We start from the raw sequence: 20,319 nt of genomic DNA, 5'->3' as shown, positions 1-20,319 counted from the left end.
GCGAATGGATGGATGGATGGGAGCTCAAAGTAGTGTGGCTATTCTTCTTAGACTTATGGCATCAATGAGACATTTTTGCCCAAAGACCTGCTGTTCATTGGATATTTTCTTTGTTTTTAGACCATTCTCTGTAAACCCTAGAAATGGTTGTGTGGAAAAATCCAAGTACACCAGCAACTTATGACATACTGGGTCCATTTGAAGCAGAGTTTGTTCAATTTTTGTCGTTGAAGCCGCAAAGACATAATAAGCAAAGACAAATATTTGATAGACAGTATTGTACTGTTCTTGCATTCCTGGTATGCCTGTTTGGAGCCATTTCCTAGTCAAGATTTTCTTAGATAACATTATAATAATTCTCAGTAGATATTTATCTGCTGGAGTGGTTCTGTTTGGGATTTCCAGGCCTGCGTACACATATAAGAAATCAAAAAGGATTTGGGTCCAAAAATCTTTTCCAAACATTTGTGGATGTCTTGTCAGAATGAAGTAACTTGGGGCGGGACCAGAATAGATGGAAGTGATTAGCCTTTAGACTGTCACATAGCCTCAAGTTTCACATCTCTTTAATAGTTGGGACTAATAAGGATCATTTTCTGTAAAAGAATATCGATATGGCACGTGAATTAGGTTTGTAGATAACCGTTAGATTAATCTGATGCCGCCAACACTTTCATGTGACCACGCTTGAAAACCCTGGTCCCAGCGTTAGGGTCAGTGATTCCAGATAACAAAAAGATATCCTGGATATGCTGACCTCGCACCATGGTATACAGGGTTCTGAGACAGTAGCTGGACTGCCTGTTTACCCTCATCATTAATATTTGCAATGAAAATATTAGTCTAACATCATGAAGTCTGTATGTGTTTCATAGTGTCGAACAAGCTTTGTGCAGTTAAACCTAACAGTTACTACATGACAGAAACACCAACGATATCTCTTTTAATAATTTTTTAAAGTTTACGTTTGTATACACAGGTCACACTGATTATTGGAAAAAACACAAACATGTTAATCAGATTTATTTGCTCTCTCTCCTCCTTCAACATCCTTTAATGCTAGATTTAATACAGAATTGGCGACTGAAACAAGTATGACACATACGAACATCAGGAGATAAAGACCTGATAGATACAACCTCAGTAAATTAAGTCAGTGTTCAACCTCCTTTGCCGTGAGACTGGGCTGGGCAGACATATCCAAAATCATCGAAGCACTTTTACAAATAGGCTCTGGTCGACAAACCAACCAGATATCTGAAGAATAAACCACTACATTCCCGGCTAAAAAATGTTAAAAGTGTATTTGGTGACACACAACCAGTGTTTTTCAAAGCACAGTTCAGTTAGCTCCTACATGTTCTTTCATGCACTGAAACGATGGCCACCAGGCCAAAGCAATGGTTTTGACTTAATCAGTGTTAACCCCGCCCCCTGACTTGATGATGAGCCTTTATTTGTCACTACAAATGTTGCACGTACATGTTACCTGCAGTGACATTGGACACTTTGATGGGTGAGGCTGACAGATAAAATAAATTCATGAAGACAACCGCAGGGCCACAAGTGCCAAAATGACTTAAATAAATACATAATTGTGTCAATAATTAATTTATTAAATGTATCATTAATTAAATAAAATTCTAAATAAATACATAATAAATGTTTTAAATTAATTGAATGAACATTTAATTAATTATTGAAATATTTATTTAATTCCAATTTAATTCATTAATAAAGCATCTAAATAATGATTTAACAGTATATTTAATTAATTCATTTTGTCACTCCTGGCCCTCCACAGTTAAAGATCATAACTTGTGTTTTTTTTAATATTTATAGCCTGATAGTGATCCAAATTCCTCTATTATCATCATGATTCTAGGTAGGGATACATTTGGTTGGCTTAGGTAGATAAAAATATCATCAGCTCCCTGTATATTGATTCCTCTAATTTGATTATCCTGTTTTATGTACTGGCTAAGAGGTTCAACAAACTGAGCAAATAAGATCGGTAACAGGGGGGCAGACCTGTCGGCATAATCTTTCAAGAGTAAATGGTTCCGATAGACTGCCATTTATTTTCATTTTGGCTGTTTATTGCAGATTGATTGAATTGCCTTAATGACTATTTGATGAAATCTAAACTTTAAAACTTTATAGAGAAATGACAATCTTACAGAGTCAAATACTTTTTCTGCATCTAAACCTATCAGCATTGCCTCAATATTATTCTTTTTATATGATGTATGACGTGGAGAGTCCTTCTAATTCTGTCTTGGGTCTGGCTCTGATGGATAAACCCAGCTTAGTCAAGATTAATAAATTAATGGATTATTAACATTAATCCAGGTTTAATACTGATCTTGGTTGATAGTGTCTATAATTCAATTTATCTTTTTCCTCCTTTGGAACAACAGATATGGCCGCTTCTTTCCATGAGCAGGTAACCTCCCCTCATTTAAGGACCCAGTTACACGCTGCCTTTAGTCTAGAAGTTAATTCCTCCCTGTAGGCCTTATACCATTCACCAGTGAAACCATCCATGCCAGGGCTTCTATGTGCTTTTAGTCTTCCAATTGTGGCATTCATTTCTTTATAACAATAATTTTGCCCTGTATAACCGCTTGAGGATGCTGAGGACCCTTCTCTTTCTTACCTTCCACTCCGAGTCAGTTAGCCTCAGTTTTCTTATTTTCAGGACAATCCTTAACCCAATTATTCATGTGTCACCACACTAAAAAGAGCCTCATGTTCTCTTCTCCCTCCACTTCTCTGCTGCTCCCTGCCCTGCAGTATTTTATGGTTGTGACATGTACATTGTCAGCGGTGTGGTTAGGTTTGTTTCAGCTATCTGGAGTCCCTCTGTTCAAGCAACTTAAAGAAGTCCAGACGATTTTCTTTGCAAGCTCCTTTGACTCTTGATGTCACTGCAGTTGCTCTAGTATTGTGTCTTAAGGGAGAGGGTTTTTTTGTCGTTGAAACATGTTTTTCACAGTTCAAGATGGCTGGCGGTAAAGCTGTGGAATATTTAGCCAAACCTGGCCCTTGATGTAGGTCTGATGATGTTGGTCGAGGTTGATCCAGGTCTTGGTTTGCCTGCTACTGACACACTGAGGCATTTAATTAATATAATTTTTCATCCCTGCCTGTTAACATGTTCCCTCTCTGATTCTTGCAGTCCTGCCACAAGATAATAATCATTTCAATCTGTATTAAATGACACATACTATTTCTCTTTTAATTAATGTCTCCTCATCTTCCTTTTCCCCTTTTTGCATTATTTAATCTTATACTGAAATACCCATTTTTTAGAAATTAAAGTTAATTTATCCGCACATTTTATTGCTACAATATTTCACCATGTTTGTTTTTCATAAATTGGACATTTGGACTATTTTATGGTATACCTCTTGAGTCGGCTTTCTGTTTTGGACTTTGAGCTCCCCATATTTGTTCCTGGTGGTACTCAAGTTCAATCTCAGACATCCAATCTGTAGATTCTCAATCACAACTAATCAACCAATGGCTGTTTGTGAATTCAGGCCCAGTAAGTTGTCCCTTATGTAACCCATAATGCCATTAGCGTGTGTCTGCTTGTGGCAATCAGCCCAAACTAACGGTGATAATTTGCATCTGCCGATGGTCCTCAGCCCAGGTTAACAGATAAGGGGCAGGGATAGCTCAGTAGGTAGAGTGGTGGCCCCATGATCGGAAGGTCGGGGGATCGACTCCACTGAACGGCTACCCTGAGGTACCCCTGAGCAAGGTACCGTCCCTACACACTGCTCCCCGTGCGCTGCATTGGTGGCTGCCCACTGCTTCACTGGGTGAATGGGTTAAATGCAGAGGAGCTATTTCCCTATGGGGACTAACACACACACTTTACCTTTACTTTACAGTGTTGATTTGCATCTTCCCTCTGGCGATCAGCCCAAACCAACTGTGTTTACAGAATTTTTCTCTGAATGGTGGACCCTCTTACCAAACACAGAATAATTTCAAATTCCTTAAATCAAATTATTTGTCCTTGAAAAATTCTCTCCACTCTGGATTCTTTATCAATTGAGATTTCAGCGGTCACTGTCTGCTCTCAGTTGCCAGGCACTCTTCTCCTCAGTAATTTGTTTGCAGGTAAGCACTCTTTCAGACTCATGGAGTCTAAATCCAGGTTTTCCTGAATCAACATGAAACCAAACTGATTTTCTGAGATTTATTAAAAGAAAGTTAAAACCTTTGCAAAGTGATTGATACAGCACGAACTGGCAAAGACAAAAAGGTAAAATAATAACAGTTCCTTTGTAGCCAACAAGTGGGAATCTTTGTCTGTTCAGCTGTAGGGAGCTCAGTCCTCACAGTCACGTAGGCACCAACCTGATGATGAACACAGTTCCAATTAGTTTGTTTACAAATATTCACACTCATTCTTTGTTCAAGAAAACTACATACCAATAGTAAGCTGGGCTTCAATAAGGTGAAACACAAATTTTCCATTACAGACCAAATAGAATAGAAATAGATTCTATAATTCTATAATTTTTATAAGCTATAACTATAATATCATCCACAGCAGGTGGCTCATAAGGTTGCTAATAGTATAGCACAACAACAGCAAAACTAACAACAACTACTATGAAGCAGGACAGGCCTTTCTTCTTAATAAAGTTGTATTTAATTACTACAGAAGACTATTGATGCTGACATTGTGGCGGGGCTTCAGGGGAGGCCGATACACCGGAATTCCATCAGCTCATCACGCCTCCCCTGTACAAAACGTGCCAGGACCTGTGGTGTGTTGTTGTGTGTGGAGGTTGTAGCTGAAAAGCTGCAACTGAGAGTGGTAGAGACAACAACCGAATGTTGAAAATGTGAACTGTGTGGTCGGGTCCATCTTTCATGATAAAAACATATTATCAGGGGTATGAAAAAAATGTATTAATAAGTTACATATTGTTAACATTTATAAGAAGTAGCTTAACATGACAAAAGAAATAACAGAGATTTTCTTATGCAGAACTAACTTTCTTTAACTAACGTGCTTTCAATTGCTTTATAACTGCAACTGTAACTGCTCCAGTAGGAACACCAACTGTATGTTAAACACATAAAGTATTGCAAAGGTCTTTTGGGTCCACTTGATGATCATGTCTAGTATTTTAAAGGGTAAGTCAAAGCAGGACAATTTGTGCAAAAAGTTAATGGACATAGATAAAAAGGATTAGTTTGATCACATTTGGTCTTTTATTTTTGTTGTTATGGCAGATTTATTCACAGCAGCTCTCATATTATTGTAAAATTGTAAAAGGGCTGATTCTTATATAGCGCTTCTCTACTCTCCCAGAGTGCTCACAGTGCTTTATACACCCACTGTACACACTTTTTTCCCAAGAATATTTGGCATGCAGACTGGAGCAGCCAGGGATCAAACCACCAACTTTCCGATTAGTAGATGACCTGCTTTACCTCATGAGTGACACCCCATCAAGCAAGGTGGTAGGTAAGCAGACTCAGCAGATATTTTGGGTCCCCATATATGACCAATTTATTTACAGTGATCTCCATAACACATGAAAGTTAAGCCTAAAATCCCCAGATTAACTCATAATAATAAAAATCTAAAAGCATATGGCCTAGGCAGCACAGCTCACCGCTCCTCCTCAGGGAAATGAGAAAGACATAAGGCTCACTACTCCACTGATTAGCTCATTTACATAAATCCCTCTAAGATAACTCTTGATAAGTTAGTCCGTAATCTCGAAAAACACAAAAACGAAGAAAACTTTCCTTAAAAAAACTCCTCCTCTTGGTTAAGGCCGGTGATGGCAGGTATGGTGATGATCCCAAACACCTAACACCTAAGGCTCAAAACAAAGAAACAAAGGTAAGTATGAACAAAGGAACAAACAGCCTCTGACTGACTGCAAATGCCAGCCTAATCCATCTGTCAATCTCTTGCTCCCCTCTCCCCTGGCTCGTAAACCTGAAATCCTGAGATACTTAAACGCCTCTACTTGGTGCAGCAAATTATCCCTGACCTGGAGTGAGCACTTCACCCTTTTTTAGCTGAGGACCATGGCCCCAGATTTATAAGTGCTAGTTCTCATTCCTGCTGCTTTACACTTAGCTGTGAACTGCTCCAGTGCGAGCTAGAGGCCACCACATGATAAAGCCAATAGAACGGCATCATCTGCAAAAAGCAGAGATGAGATTCTGAGGCCACCAAAGTAGAAGTCTTTTGCCACCTGACTACACCTATTATGAAAGAATAGGTGACAAAGGGCATTCCTGGTGGCAACAGTTGACCAAACTCATGAGGTTGTGTCTTTAGAAAACAACTGTCCGAATTAAACATTGGGCTTGCAGGTCAAATACAACCCTCCAGTCACATCCATTATCAGCAGTTCTCCACTACACGCCGTTGGAGTAGAGGGTCGCAAGCTCGATTCCCGCCTGGCATACCAGAGTGAAAGAGATAAATAAGTCATGCTGGCTCGGTCATCGCCCTGATCAACAAGGTGTTGGGGAACCAGCGCACCCTGATGAGAAGTGGCCTACTGGAACAAGAAGGCATCGGTGGGCAAGAGAAGAAAATAGGGTTTTGTTGGAATGCTATTATGCAAGGAACCCTGGCGGAAGGGATTGCATGGATAGGATGAGGGATGTATGAAATCGTCGATACCCAACATCATCATTGACGGCAAAACAACTAGTAGCTCAGTGTTCCAACATTCAGAAGAAGGGACTGCTCTCACAGGAAGAGATTGACGAGGTACAAAACATATGCTACAGCAAGGGGGAGCCATCAGAGATTGGTTAGAGGAGCAAAACACCAGCTACTGGTAAGACTGAGCAGTCGCCCGAGACTGCAAGACTATTCAATTCAATTCAATTCAATTTTATTTATATAGCGCCAAATCACAACAAAAGTCGCCTCAAGGCGCTTCATAGGTACAGAGAAAAACCCAACAATCATATGACCCCCTATGAGCAAGCACTTTGGCGACAGTGGGAAGGAAAAACTCCCTTTTTAACAGGAAGAAACCTCCGGCATAACCAGGCTCAGGGAGGGGAGGCCATCTGCTGCGACCGGTTGGGGTGAGAGAAGGAAGACAGGATAAAAGACATGCTGTGGAAGAGAGACAGAGGTTAATAACAGATATGATTCAATGCAGAGAGGTCTGTTAATACATAGTGAGTGAGAAAGGTGACTGGAAAGGAAAAACTCAATGCATCATGGGAATCCCCCGGCAGCCTATGTCTATTGCAGCATAACTAAGGGAGGATTCAGGGTCACCTGCTTCAGCCCTAACTATATGCTTTAGCAAAAAGGAAAGTTTTAAGCTTAATCTTAAAAGTAGAAATAGTGTCTGTCTCCCGAATCCAAACTGGAAGCTGGTTCCACAGAAGAGGGGCCTGAAAACTTAAGGCTCTCCCTCCCATTCTACTTTTAAATACTCTAGGAACAACAAGTAGGCCTGCAGAGCGAGAGCGAAGTGCTCTAATAGGGTGATATGGTACTACAAGGTCATTAAGATAAGATGGGGCCTGATTATTTAAGACCTTGTATGTGAGGAGCAGGATTTTGAATTCAATTCTGGATTTAACAGGAAGCCAATGAAGGGAAGCCAAAACAGGAGAAATATGCTCTCTCTTTCTAGTCCCTGTCAGGACTCTTGCTGCAGCATTTTGGATCAGCTGAAGGCTTTTCAGTGAGTTTTTTGGACATCCTGATAATAATGAATTACAGTCGTCCAGCCTGGAAGTAATAAATGCATGAACTAGTTTTTCAGCGTCACTCTGAGACAGGATATTTCTAACTTTAGAGATGTTGCGCAAATGGAAGAACGCAGTCTTACATATTTGTTTAATATGTGCGTTGAAGGACATGTCCTGGTCAAAAATGACTCCAAGGTTCCTCACAGCGTTACTGGAGGCCAAGGTAATGCCATCCAGAGTAAGAATCTGGTTAGATATCATATTTCTAAGATTTTCAGGGCCGAGTACAATAACCTCATTTTGATCTGAATTAAGAAGCAGAAAGTTAGCGGCCATCCAGGTCTTTATGTCTTTAAGACATTCCTGCAGTTTAACTAATTGGTGTGTGTTATCTGGCTTCATGGATAGATAGAGCTGGGTGATCAGCATAGCAGTGAAAATGTATGCTATGTCTTCTAATAATGCTGCCTAAGGGAAGCATGTATAATGTAAACAGAATTGGTCCTAGCACTGAACCCTGTGGAACTCCATAATTAACCTCAGTGTGTGAAGAGGACTCTCCATTTACATGCACAAATTGGAGTCTATTAGATAGATATGATACAAACCACTGCAGTGCAGTACCTGTAATACCTACAGCATGTTCTAATCGCTCTAATAGGATATTATGGTCAACAGTATCGAATGCTGCACTCAGGTCTAGCAGGACAAGCACAGAGATGAGTCCACTGTCAGAGGCCATAAGAAGATCATTTGTAACCTTCACTAAAGCTGTTTCTGTGCTGTGATGAGCTCTGAAACCTGACTGAAACTCTTCAAATAAGCCATTCCTCTGCAGATGATCTGTTAGCTGTTTGACAACTACTCTTTCAAGGATTTTTGATATGAAAGGAAGGTTGGAGATTGGCCTATAATTAGCTAAGACTGCTGGGTCTAGAGATGGCTTTTTGAGTAAAGGTTTAACTACAGCCAGCTTGAAGGCCTGTGGTACATAGCCGATTATTAGAGATAGGTTGATCATATTTAAGATCGAAGAATTAATTAATGGCAGGACTTCTTTGAGCAGTTTTGTAGGAATGGGGTCTAAAAGACACGTTGATGGTTTGGAGGAAGTAATTATTGAAATTAACTCAGAAAGATCAATTGAAGAAAAAGAGTAACTTAACATCAGTGGTACTAAGAGTAGCTGTAGATAATATTACATCTGTGGGATGATTACTGGTAATTTTTTCTCTAATGATAAAAATTTTATTTGTGAAGAAGTTCATGAAGTCATTACTAGTTAACGTTAAAGGGATGGTTGGCTCAAAAGAGCTCTGACTTTTTGTCAGCCTGGCTACAGTGCTGAAGAGAAACCTGGGGTTGTTCTTATTTTCTTCAATCAGTGATGAATAGTAAGATGTTCTGGCTTTGCGGAGGGCTTTCTTATAAAGCAGCAAACTTTTTCTCCAGGCTAAATGATGATCCTCTAAATTTGTAACACGCCATTTCCTCTCCAGATTACGAGTCATCTGCTTTAGGGTACGTGTTTGAGAATTATACCACGGAGTCAGGTACTTCTGATTTGAGACCTTAGTTTTCACTGGAGCTACAGTATCCAGAGTCGTACGTAGTGAGGAGGTGAAATTATTAACAAGATAATCGACCTCTGCTGGGGTAGCGTTCAGATAGCTGCTCTGCTCTGTGTTGGTACAGGGCATTGAAGATGATAACAGTGGGTGGATTATATTCTTAAACTTAGTTACAGCGTTTTCAGAAAGACATCTACTTTGATAAAGTCTACTCTCCACCGCTGTGTAATCAATTATTGTAAATGTAAATGTTATCAGGAAATGATCAGACAGGAGAGGGTTTTCAGGAAACACTGTTAAATGTTCAGTTTCTATGCCATATGTTAAAACAAGGTCTAGAGTGTGATTAAAGTGGTGGGTGGGTTTTTTTTACATTTTGAGAGAAACCAATTGAGTCTAATAACAGACTAAATGCCATGTTGAGGCTGTCATTTTTAGCATCTACATGTATGTTAAAATCACCCACAATAATTATTTTATCTGAGCTCAGAACTAGGCTGACCAGCCGGTGCACTGCCTGGATTGATTACAAGAAGGCCTATGACTCAATGCCCCACACCTGGATCCTGGAATGCCTAGACCTATACAAGATCAACAGGACCCTAAGAGCCTTCATCGGAACTCAATGGGGATGTGCTGTACAATGCAAGATACCAACTTCAAGCCCATAGCACAAGTCACCATCAAGTGCGGGACCTACCAAGGAGATGCTCTGTCCCCACTGCTGTTCTGCATAGGCCTGAACCCCCTCAGTGAGATCATTGACAAGACTGGCTATGGATACCGACTATGGAATGGAGCAGTTGTCAGCCACCTCCTGTAGATGCATGACGTCAGGCTGTATGCCAAGAGTGAACGAGACATTGATTTACTGATCCACGCCACCAGGATATACAGCAATGACATCGGAATGTCGTTCCAACTGGAGAAGTGTAATCAGATGATAACAAAGAGAGGGAAGGTAGTCAGAACTACCAGAAGGCAACATTGCAGACATAGAAGACAGCTACAAGTACCTAGGAATCACAGGCAAATGGGAACCATGAAGAGGCCACTAGGAAAGCTGCAACTACAAAGTACCTGCAGAAGGTCTGGGGTCCTGAGGAGTCAGCTGAACGGTAAGAACAAGATCCAGGCTATCAACACCTACGCCCTGCCCGTGATCAGGTACCCTACTGGGATAATAAGTTGGCCAAAGGAGGGAGATACAAGCCACTGACATCAAGACCAGGAAACTCCTGACCCTGCATGGAGGGTTTCACCCCAAACAGATGGACAAAATGGTGACGGCTAACAAACCAGACATAGTGGTGGTAGATAAACAGAAGAAGACAGCCGTACTGATAGATGTAGTGGTTCCAAATGACAGCAACATCAGGAAGAAAGAACATGAGAAACTTGAGAAATACCAAGGGCTCAGAGAAGAGCTGGAGAAGATGTGGAGGATGAAGGTAACAGTGGTCCCAGTGGTAATCGAAGCACTAGGTGCGGTGACTCCCAAGTTAGGCGAGTGGCTCCAACAGATCCCAGGAACAAAATCGGAGATCTCTTTCCAGAAGAGTGCATTCCCAGGAACAGCTAAGATACTGCGCAGGACCCTCAAGTTCCCAGGCCTCTGGTAGAGGACTCAAGCTTGAAGGATAGGCCGCCCACTGGGGCGAGAGAGGGATTTATTTGGCCTGTTGGAACCTGCCAGTTTCCTCCGGTAACCTACAAGCTAACTAAGCCAGATAGGACTCCTCTTTCAACTTAACAGCTCCCTTCATCTAGTTTGGGGATTACCGCCATGACAAACATCAACTAGTGTTGTAGTTCTGTAACTAAGTTTAAGAATATAATTCACCCACTGTTATCATCTTCAAAGCCCTGAACCAAGACTAAATTCAGATAAAACTGAGGTCATTGTACGTGGCCCAAAAATTCCTAGAAATATGGTATCTAACCAGTTTCTCACTCTGGATGGGATTACCTTGGCCTCCAGCAACATTGTGAGGAACCTTGGAGTCATTTTTGACCAGGATATGGTAAATGGCCTGTATTTGTATAGCGCTTTTTTCTAGTCCCTAAGGACCCCAAAGCGCTTCACACATCCAGTCATCCACCCATTCACACACTAGTGATGGCAAGCTACATTGTAGCCACAGCCACCCTGGGGCACACTGACAGAGGCGAGGTTGCCGGACACTGGCGCCACCAGGCCCTCTGACCACCACCAGTAGGCAACGGGTGAAGTGTCTTGCCCAAGGACACAACGACTGAGACTGTTCAAGCTGGGGCTCGAACCGGCAACCTTCCGATTACAAGGCGAACTCCCAACTCTTGAGCCATGATCGCCCCATATAGATATGTCCTTCAATGGACATATTAAACAAATATGTAGGACTTCTTTCTTCCATTTGAGTATTTCTTCTTCAATCACCTTTCTGACTCACTATGTTGACCTCTCTGCATTGACTCATACTTGTTATTAATCTCTGGCTCTCTTCCACATCATGTCTTTTGTCCTGTCTTCCTTCTCTCACCCAGTCGGTCAAGGCAGATGACGGGCCCCTCCCTGAGCCTAGTTCTGCCAGAGGTTTATTCCTCTTAAAAAGCAGGGAAAAAAAGCTTCTTTTTTCTTTCCCACTGTCGCAAAAGTGCTTGCTCATAGGGGGTCATATGATTGTTGGATTTTCTCTGAATTTATTATTGTAGGGTCTACCTTACAATATAAAGCACCTTGAGGCAACTGTTGTGAATTTGCGCTGTATAAATAAAATTGAGGAATCTAAAATTCAATTCAATTTAATTTAAAATAGCCATCCTTGGATTTCTTGACATTACTGCAAACCTTGGCCTTCTCTCAATGATCCTCATGATGTAGTCACCTGAAATGGTTTTCACTTCACAGCCTTATCAGTGTTCATTTGTGGAATTTTTTGCCTTCTTAATGGGAATGGGATCAAAAAAGTTAGTACACACCTCACCTCCATATAGATTATTTATTATATAATGGAAGATATTAGAATACCCATCCTTGCCCGCTGCTTCTCACTGTTGGCAACTGCAGTCCAGCCCCTCTCAAAGACTGTGCCTGTGTTGTTAAGACGTTAAGATAAGCGACTATACTGAATCATGGGACAATATTGAAGATATGACACTTTGATGCAATGTAAAGTAGTCAGTGTATAGCTTGTATAACAGTGTAAATTTGCTGTCAGCTCAAATAACTCAACAATACAGCCATGTAAAAGATCTCTGATATATGCCGATGCTTGTCCATGCAGAGCCCTGAATGTCAAAGTCATAATCTTAAAGTGGACTCTGAATTTAATGGGGAGCTAGTGCAGCAGGATCAGCAGGGGTGTGACATGAGAGTACTTGGAAGACTTGGTCAGAAGCCTTGTAGCAGTATTCTGAACACTTTGCAGACATTCCATGGAGGCCTTCCATGGTGAAACTTAGTCTATTAGACTCCATGCCCCAGATTTCACTCCATGAGAGTTTCCTCTTTTCCACACTCTCCCAATTCATCCAGCAACCCTGCTTGGCCAGTACCACGGCTCTGGCATGTCTGGCTGTTTCCTCCTGTCGACGCACCTACTCCACCACCATTTTTCGACGTTCAGTTACAGATGCCTGTTGCGACCAAGGTGTTACTGCGCCATGACCAAATCCCCCTCTTTCCTGTTGGACATGACCCACCACGTCACGATGCCAAAGAGCGGATTTCGCCTGTAGCACAGATGTGGCTGGGATCCACTTCCTCCGCGTTGCTAGGGTGGGAGCAGTGCCTCTCACTATGGGGTCCCAGGAGTCCATGAGTGACATCTCAAGCCTCACTTTTGCACATTTAATCTCCTCGACCAGGCAGGGGATAGGCAATGACAGTATCCCGTCGCTGTAGAGTCCAACGCTGCTGAGGCATTTGGGAAGTCCGAGCCACTTCTTAACGTAGGAGCTCACTAGCTTCTCTAGTCGATTGGCATGATTGAGTGAGACCTCGTACATTGTCAACGGCCACAGTAGTCTGTGTAATAACCCAAACTGGAAGCACCAGAGCTTCAGTTTCTCTGGGAGTGCAGTGTTGTTAATCCACTTGAGGTCATCAACCAAGTTCTGCCTTAATTGTTCTAGTTGCCACGTATCATTGAGGTCTGCATTATACCACCGTCCCAGGCTCTTTATGGGCTTCTCTAAGACTGTTGGAATTGGTTCTCCACTGATATAGAATTGCTCGGCTGTCAGTTTTCCTTTTGTGATGGAGATGCTGTGAGATCTACTTGGCTTAAACTCCATTTTTGCCCATTCTATGTTTTCCAGGAGCTTCTGTAGCAATCGCCTAGTACATGGTTTTGTTGTTGTAGTGATGTCATGTCATCCATGTAGGCCCGAATGGGAGGAAGACGAAGGCCACTCTTGAGTCTCTCACCTCCCACTACCCACCAGGATGCCCGTATGACCAACTCCATTGCCATGATAAATGCCAGAGGGGAAATCGTGCAGTCTGCCATAACTCCAATTTCCAGGTGCTGGCAGGCTGTAGTGGTGTTCTCAGCTGTCACACAAAACTGTAAATCCTGAAAGTAGATCTTGACCAGTCCTGTGATGTGGTTTGGTACGCTGAAATAGTTGAAGGCCATCCACAAGATCTTGTGCGGAACTGACCCAAAGGCATTGGCAAGGTCTAAAAACACCACTTGAAGGTCTCTTCGTTCTTTCTTGGCAGTTTGAATCTGGTGCCAGATGATGCTGGCATGCTCCAGACATCCCAAGAAGCCCGGGATGCCGGCCTTCTGCACTGATGTGTCAATATATAGTAGTTTCTTTGCAGGAAGGTAGATAGCCTTTGGGCCAAGACACCGAAGAAGATCTTTCCCTCTACGTTCAGCAGGCTGATCTGGCGAAACTGGCTGAGCATGGAGACAGCTGGTGAAATAATCAAGTGCAAGGCAGCTGTTGCCTGGGAGCCAAGGAAACCTCTTTCTATTGAAGAGGTGGAGTCAGCCCCACCTAAGGCCCATGAAGTTCGCATTAAGATCTCTGCTACAGGCGTGTGTCATACAGATGCCTACACTCTGAGTGGCAGTGACCCTGAGGGGCTTTTCCCTGTTAGCTTGGGACACGATGGTGCTGGAACGTTTGAAAGTGTTGGCGAAGGTGTTACCAAGTTTAAGCCAGGTGATACTGTCATCCCGTTGTATGTGCCTCAGTGTGGTGAATGCAAATTCTGCAAAAACTCCAAGACTAACCTTTGCCAGAAAATTAGAGTAACCCAGGGTCAGGGTCTGCTTCCTGATAAGACATCACGCTTTACTTGCAGGGGAAAGCAAGTGTATCACTTCATGGGGACCAGCACCTATTTTATGTTCCACATTCTTGCAGTTCATGCTCTTAATTACTGAATTCTGTCTAATTGCTGCTGCTAGTGGTTCAATAAAAATTGCAAACAGTGAAGGGGAAAGTGGGCATCCCTGCCTGGTGCCCCTCAGGAGACAGAAGCTGGAGGATGTTTGGTCATTTGTTTTGACACAAGCTGTTGGGGAATTATATAATATTTTTAACCAGTTAATGAAAGAGGATCCAAAACCAAATTTGTGTAAAGTTGCAAATAGAAATTTCCAGTTAACTCTGTCAAATGCTTTTTCTGCATCTAAAGAAAACATTGTAGTTTCTAGGTTTTTACTGTATGAGTAGTCTATCAAATTGAGTAACCTACGTGTATTTGTTGATGAGTGCCTACCTTTTATGAAACCAGTTTGGTCAGGATGAATTAAGAGGGGGATTATTTTCTCTAATCTTTTTGAGAGAGCTTTGCAGATTATTTTAAGGTCTACATTTATAAGGGATATTGGACGATAGCTTGAGGGATATACAGGGTCTTTGCCTGGTTTTAGCAGGAGATTAATGTTTGCAGAATTCCTATTTGATGGAAGTCTGCCCTTTTCTTTGATTTCCAACAACGTTCTGTAGAAAACTGGTGCTAGAATCGACCAGAATTCTTTGTAGAATTCTGCAGGAAAGCCGTCTGGACCTGGAGCCTTATTATTGGGCATACTTATCAGGGCTTCCTGGAGTTCACCTGGTGTCAGTGGTGAATCCACTGCCATTGCTTGAGTGTCTAATAATTTTGGAAGAGTTATGTTGTCCAAAAACTGACCAATTTCTTTTTTAGATGGGTTTATTTGTGGTGAATACAACGTTTTATAGAAATCCCTGAAAATGTTGTTTATTTGTTTCGGGTCATATACCCAGATGGATCTTGAACAGCACATATAGTTGTTTTTTCTTTATTTATTTTTAGCTGGTTTGCTAGAAATTGACCGGATTTATTACCATGTTCATAATTTTGTAGGCGTAGTCTTTGTACTAAGAATTTTGTTTTTTTTATCAATTATCTCATTTAATTCTAGTTTTGTTTTGCGTATTTTGTTCAATGTTTCCTGATCTTGGTGGGACGCGTAGGCTTCTTCTAGTGATTTGATGTTTTTTTCTAATTCCTGAATATTTTTGTTTTCTTCTTTCTTTTTATGTGGTGAGAAAGAAATTATTTTACCTCTCATCACAGCTTTCCCTGCTTCCCATAGAACAGATGCTGATGTTCCGGGAGTGTCATTATAGTCTAAATATGATATCATATAAAACTGGCGTTTCATTTTTAAACTTGAGTGCGTCAAACCAGACACGGATGGTATTTGTAACAAAGAGGTTTGATGTATCTTTCATCAGATCTTTATACTTTGCGGAGTACAGGTAAGTGCTGAGCGGTAAGGGGGTAGTGCTTGTCCTTTCTAAATTTACCCAGGGTAAGGTTGTCGTTGAAAGCCAGCATGAGGCCGCAGAAAGCTGGGCAGCCCAGTAGTACCATTTGAGGTTTGGAACACACAGACCTCCCCTGTCATACAGGAGATATAGTAGCGAAAGGCGCAGTCTGGCTCTTCTATTATTCCAAATGAATTTAATGAATATTGTTTTTGCCTTTGTGAAGAAGTCATCTGGAGGGCTGAGAGGAATGACTTGGAAGTGACTCTTTTTTAAAATATTTAATAAAGTCTCTTTAAGCATTGATGTATTAAATCTCCAGTTTTTACTTGGCGTAGTATTATTCTTGTGCATTAGTGTTAAAGATACAGGAGCATGATCGCTGATAGCTATAGGGTGAATCTGTGTCTGAAATGCCACTGAAGGATTCATTGTGAATGAGTTTATCTAATTAAATTGCAGCTTTTCTGTCAATATTTTGAAAATATCCTTCCTGCCATGTGGGGAATGATGTAAAAAGTTTGAGAACAACCCCCCCCCCCCCCAAAAAAAAATAAAAAATAAAAAAAGCTTCAGCTCCTGACTATTTTATATAGCACCAGACCCCTACGGCACCTACAATGGATGGTGGGGCCTTGTCAAAAGGTGGGCCCGGGTGACCCTGTCGTGAGCAGGGTAAGCTGATCCCTTGTTCTCGTTTCTGTCTGAATCCCTCTGTTCCCTTACCCAGTGTTCATGATCATCCCTCAGTATTTCATTTTCCCCATAGCAGTGGTCTTTTGCATGTGCATATGATCAAAGCTAACAATTACATTACCCCGGTTAGTAGTCTTACTACTCAACAACAAAGGTGTCATACTCCTGCTGCAATATTTTTTATCTTAAGATGGATTTTCAGTTACTGCCTTTTTTGAGCTATTGAGTTTCTCTAATTAAGCCAGACACACCCCATTGGCAAAATAAATAAATAATATTACTATTATTTAAAGAATTAGTTTGTCTGTGTGACTTGAATTTTAACATGCTAACCTAATGAGGCAACAGCAGGCAATGTACTCTTTAGTGTCTCTTTTTTCAGTATTCTATTATAAGCCAAGAAGTGAGATCAACTCCTACTGGATAACTATTTTCTGTGTAGAAAGAGGGGGAAATTCTTGCTGGACAGTAAGGCTCGAAGGTCGTCTTGTTGCTTGGAGGTTCAGAAGAATGCTGACAGATTTTCATACCTCATACTTTACACCTAAAGTTAATATAAGCAACAACAACAAAAAATTTATTTTACAATCCTTAAATGAGTCAATGACTACAAGGGATTTTCATAAAAGTAATAAAAACCATCCTTATATTGTGTTTATAATTACTTTTAAAAGTAAATGTAAAAAGGCGTTGGATTAAGTGTTTAGAAATGACAGCCATTTTTGTAAATAGTCCCTGTGTTTTAAGAGGCTTGAGTAACTGGACAAATTAACATGATATTAATTACAAGGACTTCACTCACTATGTGTTAACAGACCTCTCTGCATTGAATCATATCTGTTATTAACCTCTGTCTCTCTTCCACAGCATGTCTTTTATCCTGTCTTCCTTCTCTCACCCCAAACAATCACAGCAGATGGCCCCGCCCCTCCCTGAGCCTGGTTCTGCCGGAGGTTTCTTCCTGTTAAAAGGGAGTTTTTCCTTCCCACTGTCGCCAAAGTGCTTGCTCATAGGGGGTCATATGATTGTTGGGTTTTTCTCTGTATCTATGAAGCGCCTTGAGGCGACTTTTGTTGTGATTTGGCGCTATATAAATAAAATTGAATTGAATTGAATTTTGAAAGTAGAAACAAATTACATCTTATCCCTCCTTAGTTTTGGTCAGGGAACCTGAAAACACTGTAGTGGTTTTTGTGTATATGTTGTCTATATAAAAGTGTGCTGTGTCTTTGCAGGAGGAAGAGGAAGAGCCGATGGAGGAAGATGAGGCTGTTCAAGAGGAAACAGCAGAGCGGGGGAATCCAAACTAATCCAGATAGAGAGGACACAAACACACCTTCTTAATGGCTGCGCTGCCACTCTGCTTTTGTTGTTCAGACTAAAGCACATGTAACTTTCTACTAGTTTCCCAAAGTTTGTAGACAAATAGCTTTTAGCTTCTACTTTAGGTTAGCAACCAGAGGTGTATTTTGACAAATGGTATTCAAATGTTGATATCTTTACTTTCAAGGAAAGAATTTGTAATTTTTATGGATGAGGGTGAAACCGACAGGTTTCAGACAGCCTTATGAAGCACATGAAATCATCCAGCACAGGAGTACACACAGAAACATATATTACTGAGCTCCTTCTACAGCAGTGTCTGACTCTTTACTCTGCTTTCATACACTTATGATCATCATGCCACACAAAGTATGCTCAGTGTCCTGTTTACAAGATGACACTTTTTCGTCAGAGCCCATAGAGCACCCCCCTATTCCCTGCTGACCATGCTTACACACTTAAACCAGTCAGAGGTCAGCAGTAATACCTCCAACAACTTTCAATGTGTGTTTAACTGGAGCATTTTATTTTTGTATCTTATTCATACCACCAGGATTTCCTACTTCTTATGAACTTATGTAACTAAACAAGTGAGAAAATAAGGTTTTAGGATTTGTTTTTTTGTTGATTTTTTTTTTTTTTAACTTTTATTTTCAGCAGTACAAAACTTATTATGCTACATTTTGCCTTTGGATCTTAATGAATATCTTGTTTAGGAAATATATCTACTTAAGTATTTTATTTATATACTTTGTAAAGTAGAATTAGTTTGGAACTCTTTTACTTCTTTTTCATAGGTTGTTTGACCTGCTTGTAGGCTGTAATCATAACTAAATGTCCATGCTCTCACTCACTTTGCAATTGAAATTTAACATCAATTGAGGCCAAAGAGCATGGCCTTAAGAGGTCAAGTGCACTACAACTTAAGAAATTCAATTCAATTAAGTTTTATTTATTTAGCGCCAAATCACAACAACAGTTGCCTCAAGGTGCTTTATATTGTAAGGTAGAGCCTACAATAATGCATACAGAGAAAAACCCAACAATCATATGACCCCCTATGAGCAACCACTTTGGCGACAGTGGGAAGGAAAAACTCCCTTTTAACAGGAAGAAACCTCCGGCAGAACCAGGCTCAGGGAGGGGCGGGGCCATCTGCTGTGATTGGTTGGGGTGAAAGAAGGAAGACAGGATAAAGACATGCTGTCTTTATCCTGTCTTCCTTTATTAATGACAGCAAATAGAAAAATGGCATAAAAGCACACAAAACACAACAGAAGGTGAATAAAACATAGTGGAGAAAGGGGGGAAAAAACACTGCACCAGCTCACAAAAAAACAGAATTATTAGGAGTATTTTTGAAGCATTTGTTCCATCAACCTTTGTTTTGTGTCTTGGAGTTTTGTGTGCCTATTAGACCTTTTTTCTATTTGCTGGTATTTTTTTTTAAGTTGCAGTGTATTTGACTTCTCAGGGCCACTGTAAAGGAAGCAGCAAAAGTGTTATCTCACATCAACTGCTACAGTATCCACAACCTTAGAAATGTTTGAAAGTGGTGACTACATTTAGTTTCTATGACTGTTAACAGAGAGTAAACGAATCATTAGATTTGACCAGAGATCATGGCCTGTCAGATTTTTTGCCTGTCAGCAAATCTGAAGCTATCCCTTAAAGTGCCAATAAATCCGAATTGGAAAGCCTAAATGCTTCTCTATCACTTAAACTCACTAACACACGTTCAAAGTCTCATTCTCTAGTTATTAGCCTGTTTAGCGTCATACTACCTGGAGTAACACATCATCAGAAAGTAATAGTTGCAAAAAACCAAGAACTTTACATTTTATACAAAGCCAGAAAATACTACAGGAGCCGGATTACTATGGGCAGAAATCTGTGCCATCAGAAACTGAATTTGAATAAGTTCAATTTGAATTTGAATTGCTCAGATTGAATCTGAATTGTAACTTGAATAAATGCTTTTGAAAACTGAATTTGAATTAGTCTAAATTGAAATTGAATTTATGGTTTGAAAATGATCATCACTAAATTGAAATTGAATTTTATATTTTGAAAATGAATTGATTTGCTTTGAAGCTGCATTTTATCCTTTAAAAATTCAGCTCTCGAATAATTTCAGTTTCATTTCTCACCATTCAGTTTCAGTTCTACAATTCAATTTCAGTTCCAAAATTCAGTTTTTTGGAACTTACATCCGGTTCCGGTTCAAGCGCAGATTAATAGAACTACGTTTTACTAGCGGACCGAAAGTGTT

General features: G+C 40.7%; 1 protein-coding gene across 1 annotated transcript in view; it reads left to right on the top strand.

Moving 5' to 3' along the window:
• phf14 (PHD finger protein 14) overlaps positions 1-18,591 on the top strand; it is a 145,612-nt gene extending 127,021 nt beyond the window's left edge. The window contains exon 18 of the mRNA XM_085378074.1: positions 17,960-18,591. Within this exon, the coding sequence (XP_085234200.1) occupies positions 17,960-18,034 (75 nt within the window). The 3' untranslated portion in view covers positions 18,035-18,591. The remainder of the gene's footprint in view (positions 1-17,959) is intronic.
• The last annotated feature ends 1,728 nt before the right edge of the window (positions 18,592-20,319 follow it).

The sequence above is a fragment of the Diplotaxodon limnothrissa genome, linkage group LG18 (assembly GCF_057381915.1).
Source record: "Diplotaxodon limnothrissa isolate DT_005_m linkage group LG18, D_limnothrissa_male_GT1.1, whole genome shotgun sequence".
Taxonomy (NCBI): domain Eukaryota; kingdom Metazoa; phylum Chordata; class Actinopteri; order Cichliformes; family Cichlidae; genus Diplotaxodon; species Diplotaxodon limnothrissa.
Note: the sequence above shows the minus strand (reverse complement) of the source record. Positions and strands in the feature narration are given on the sequence as shown.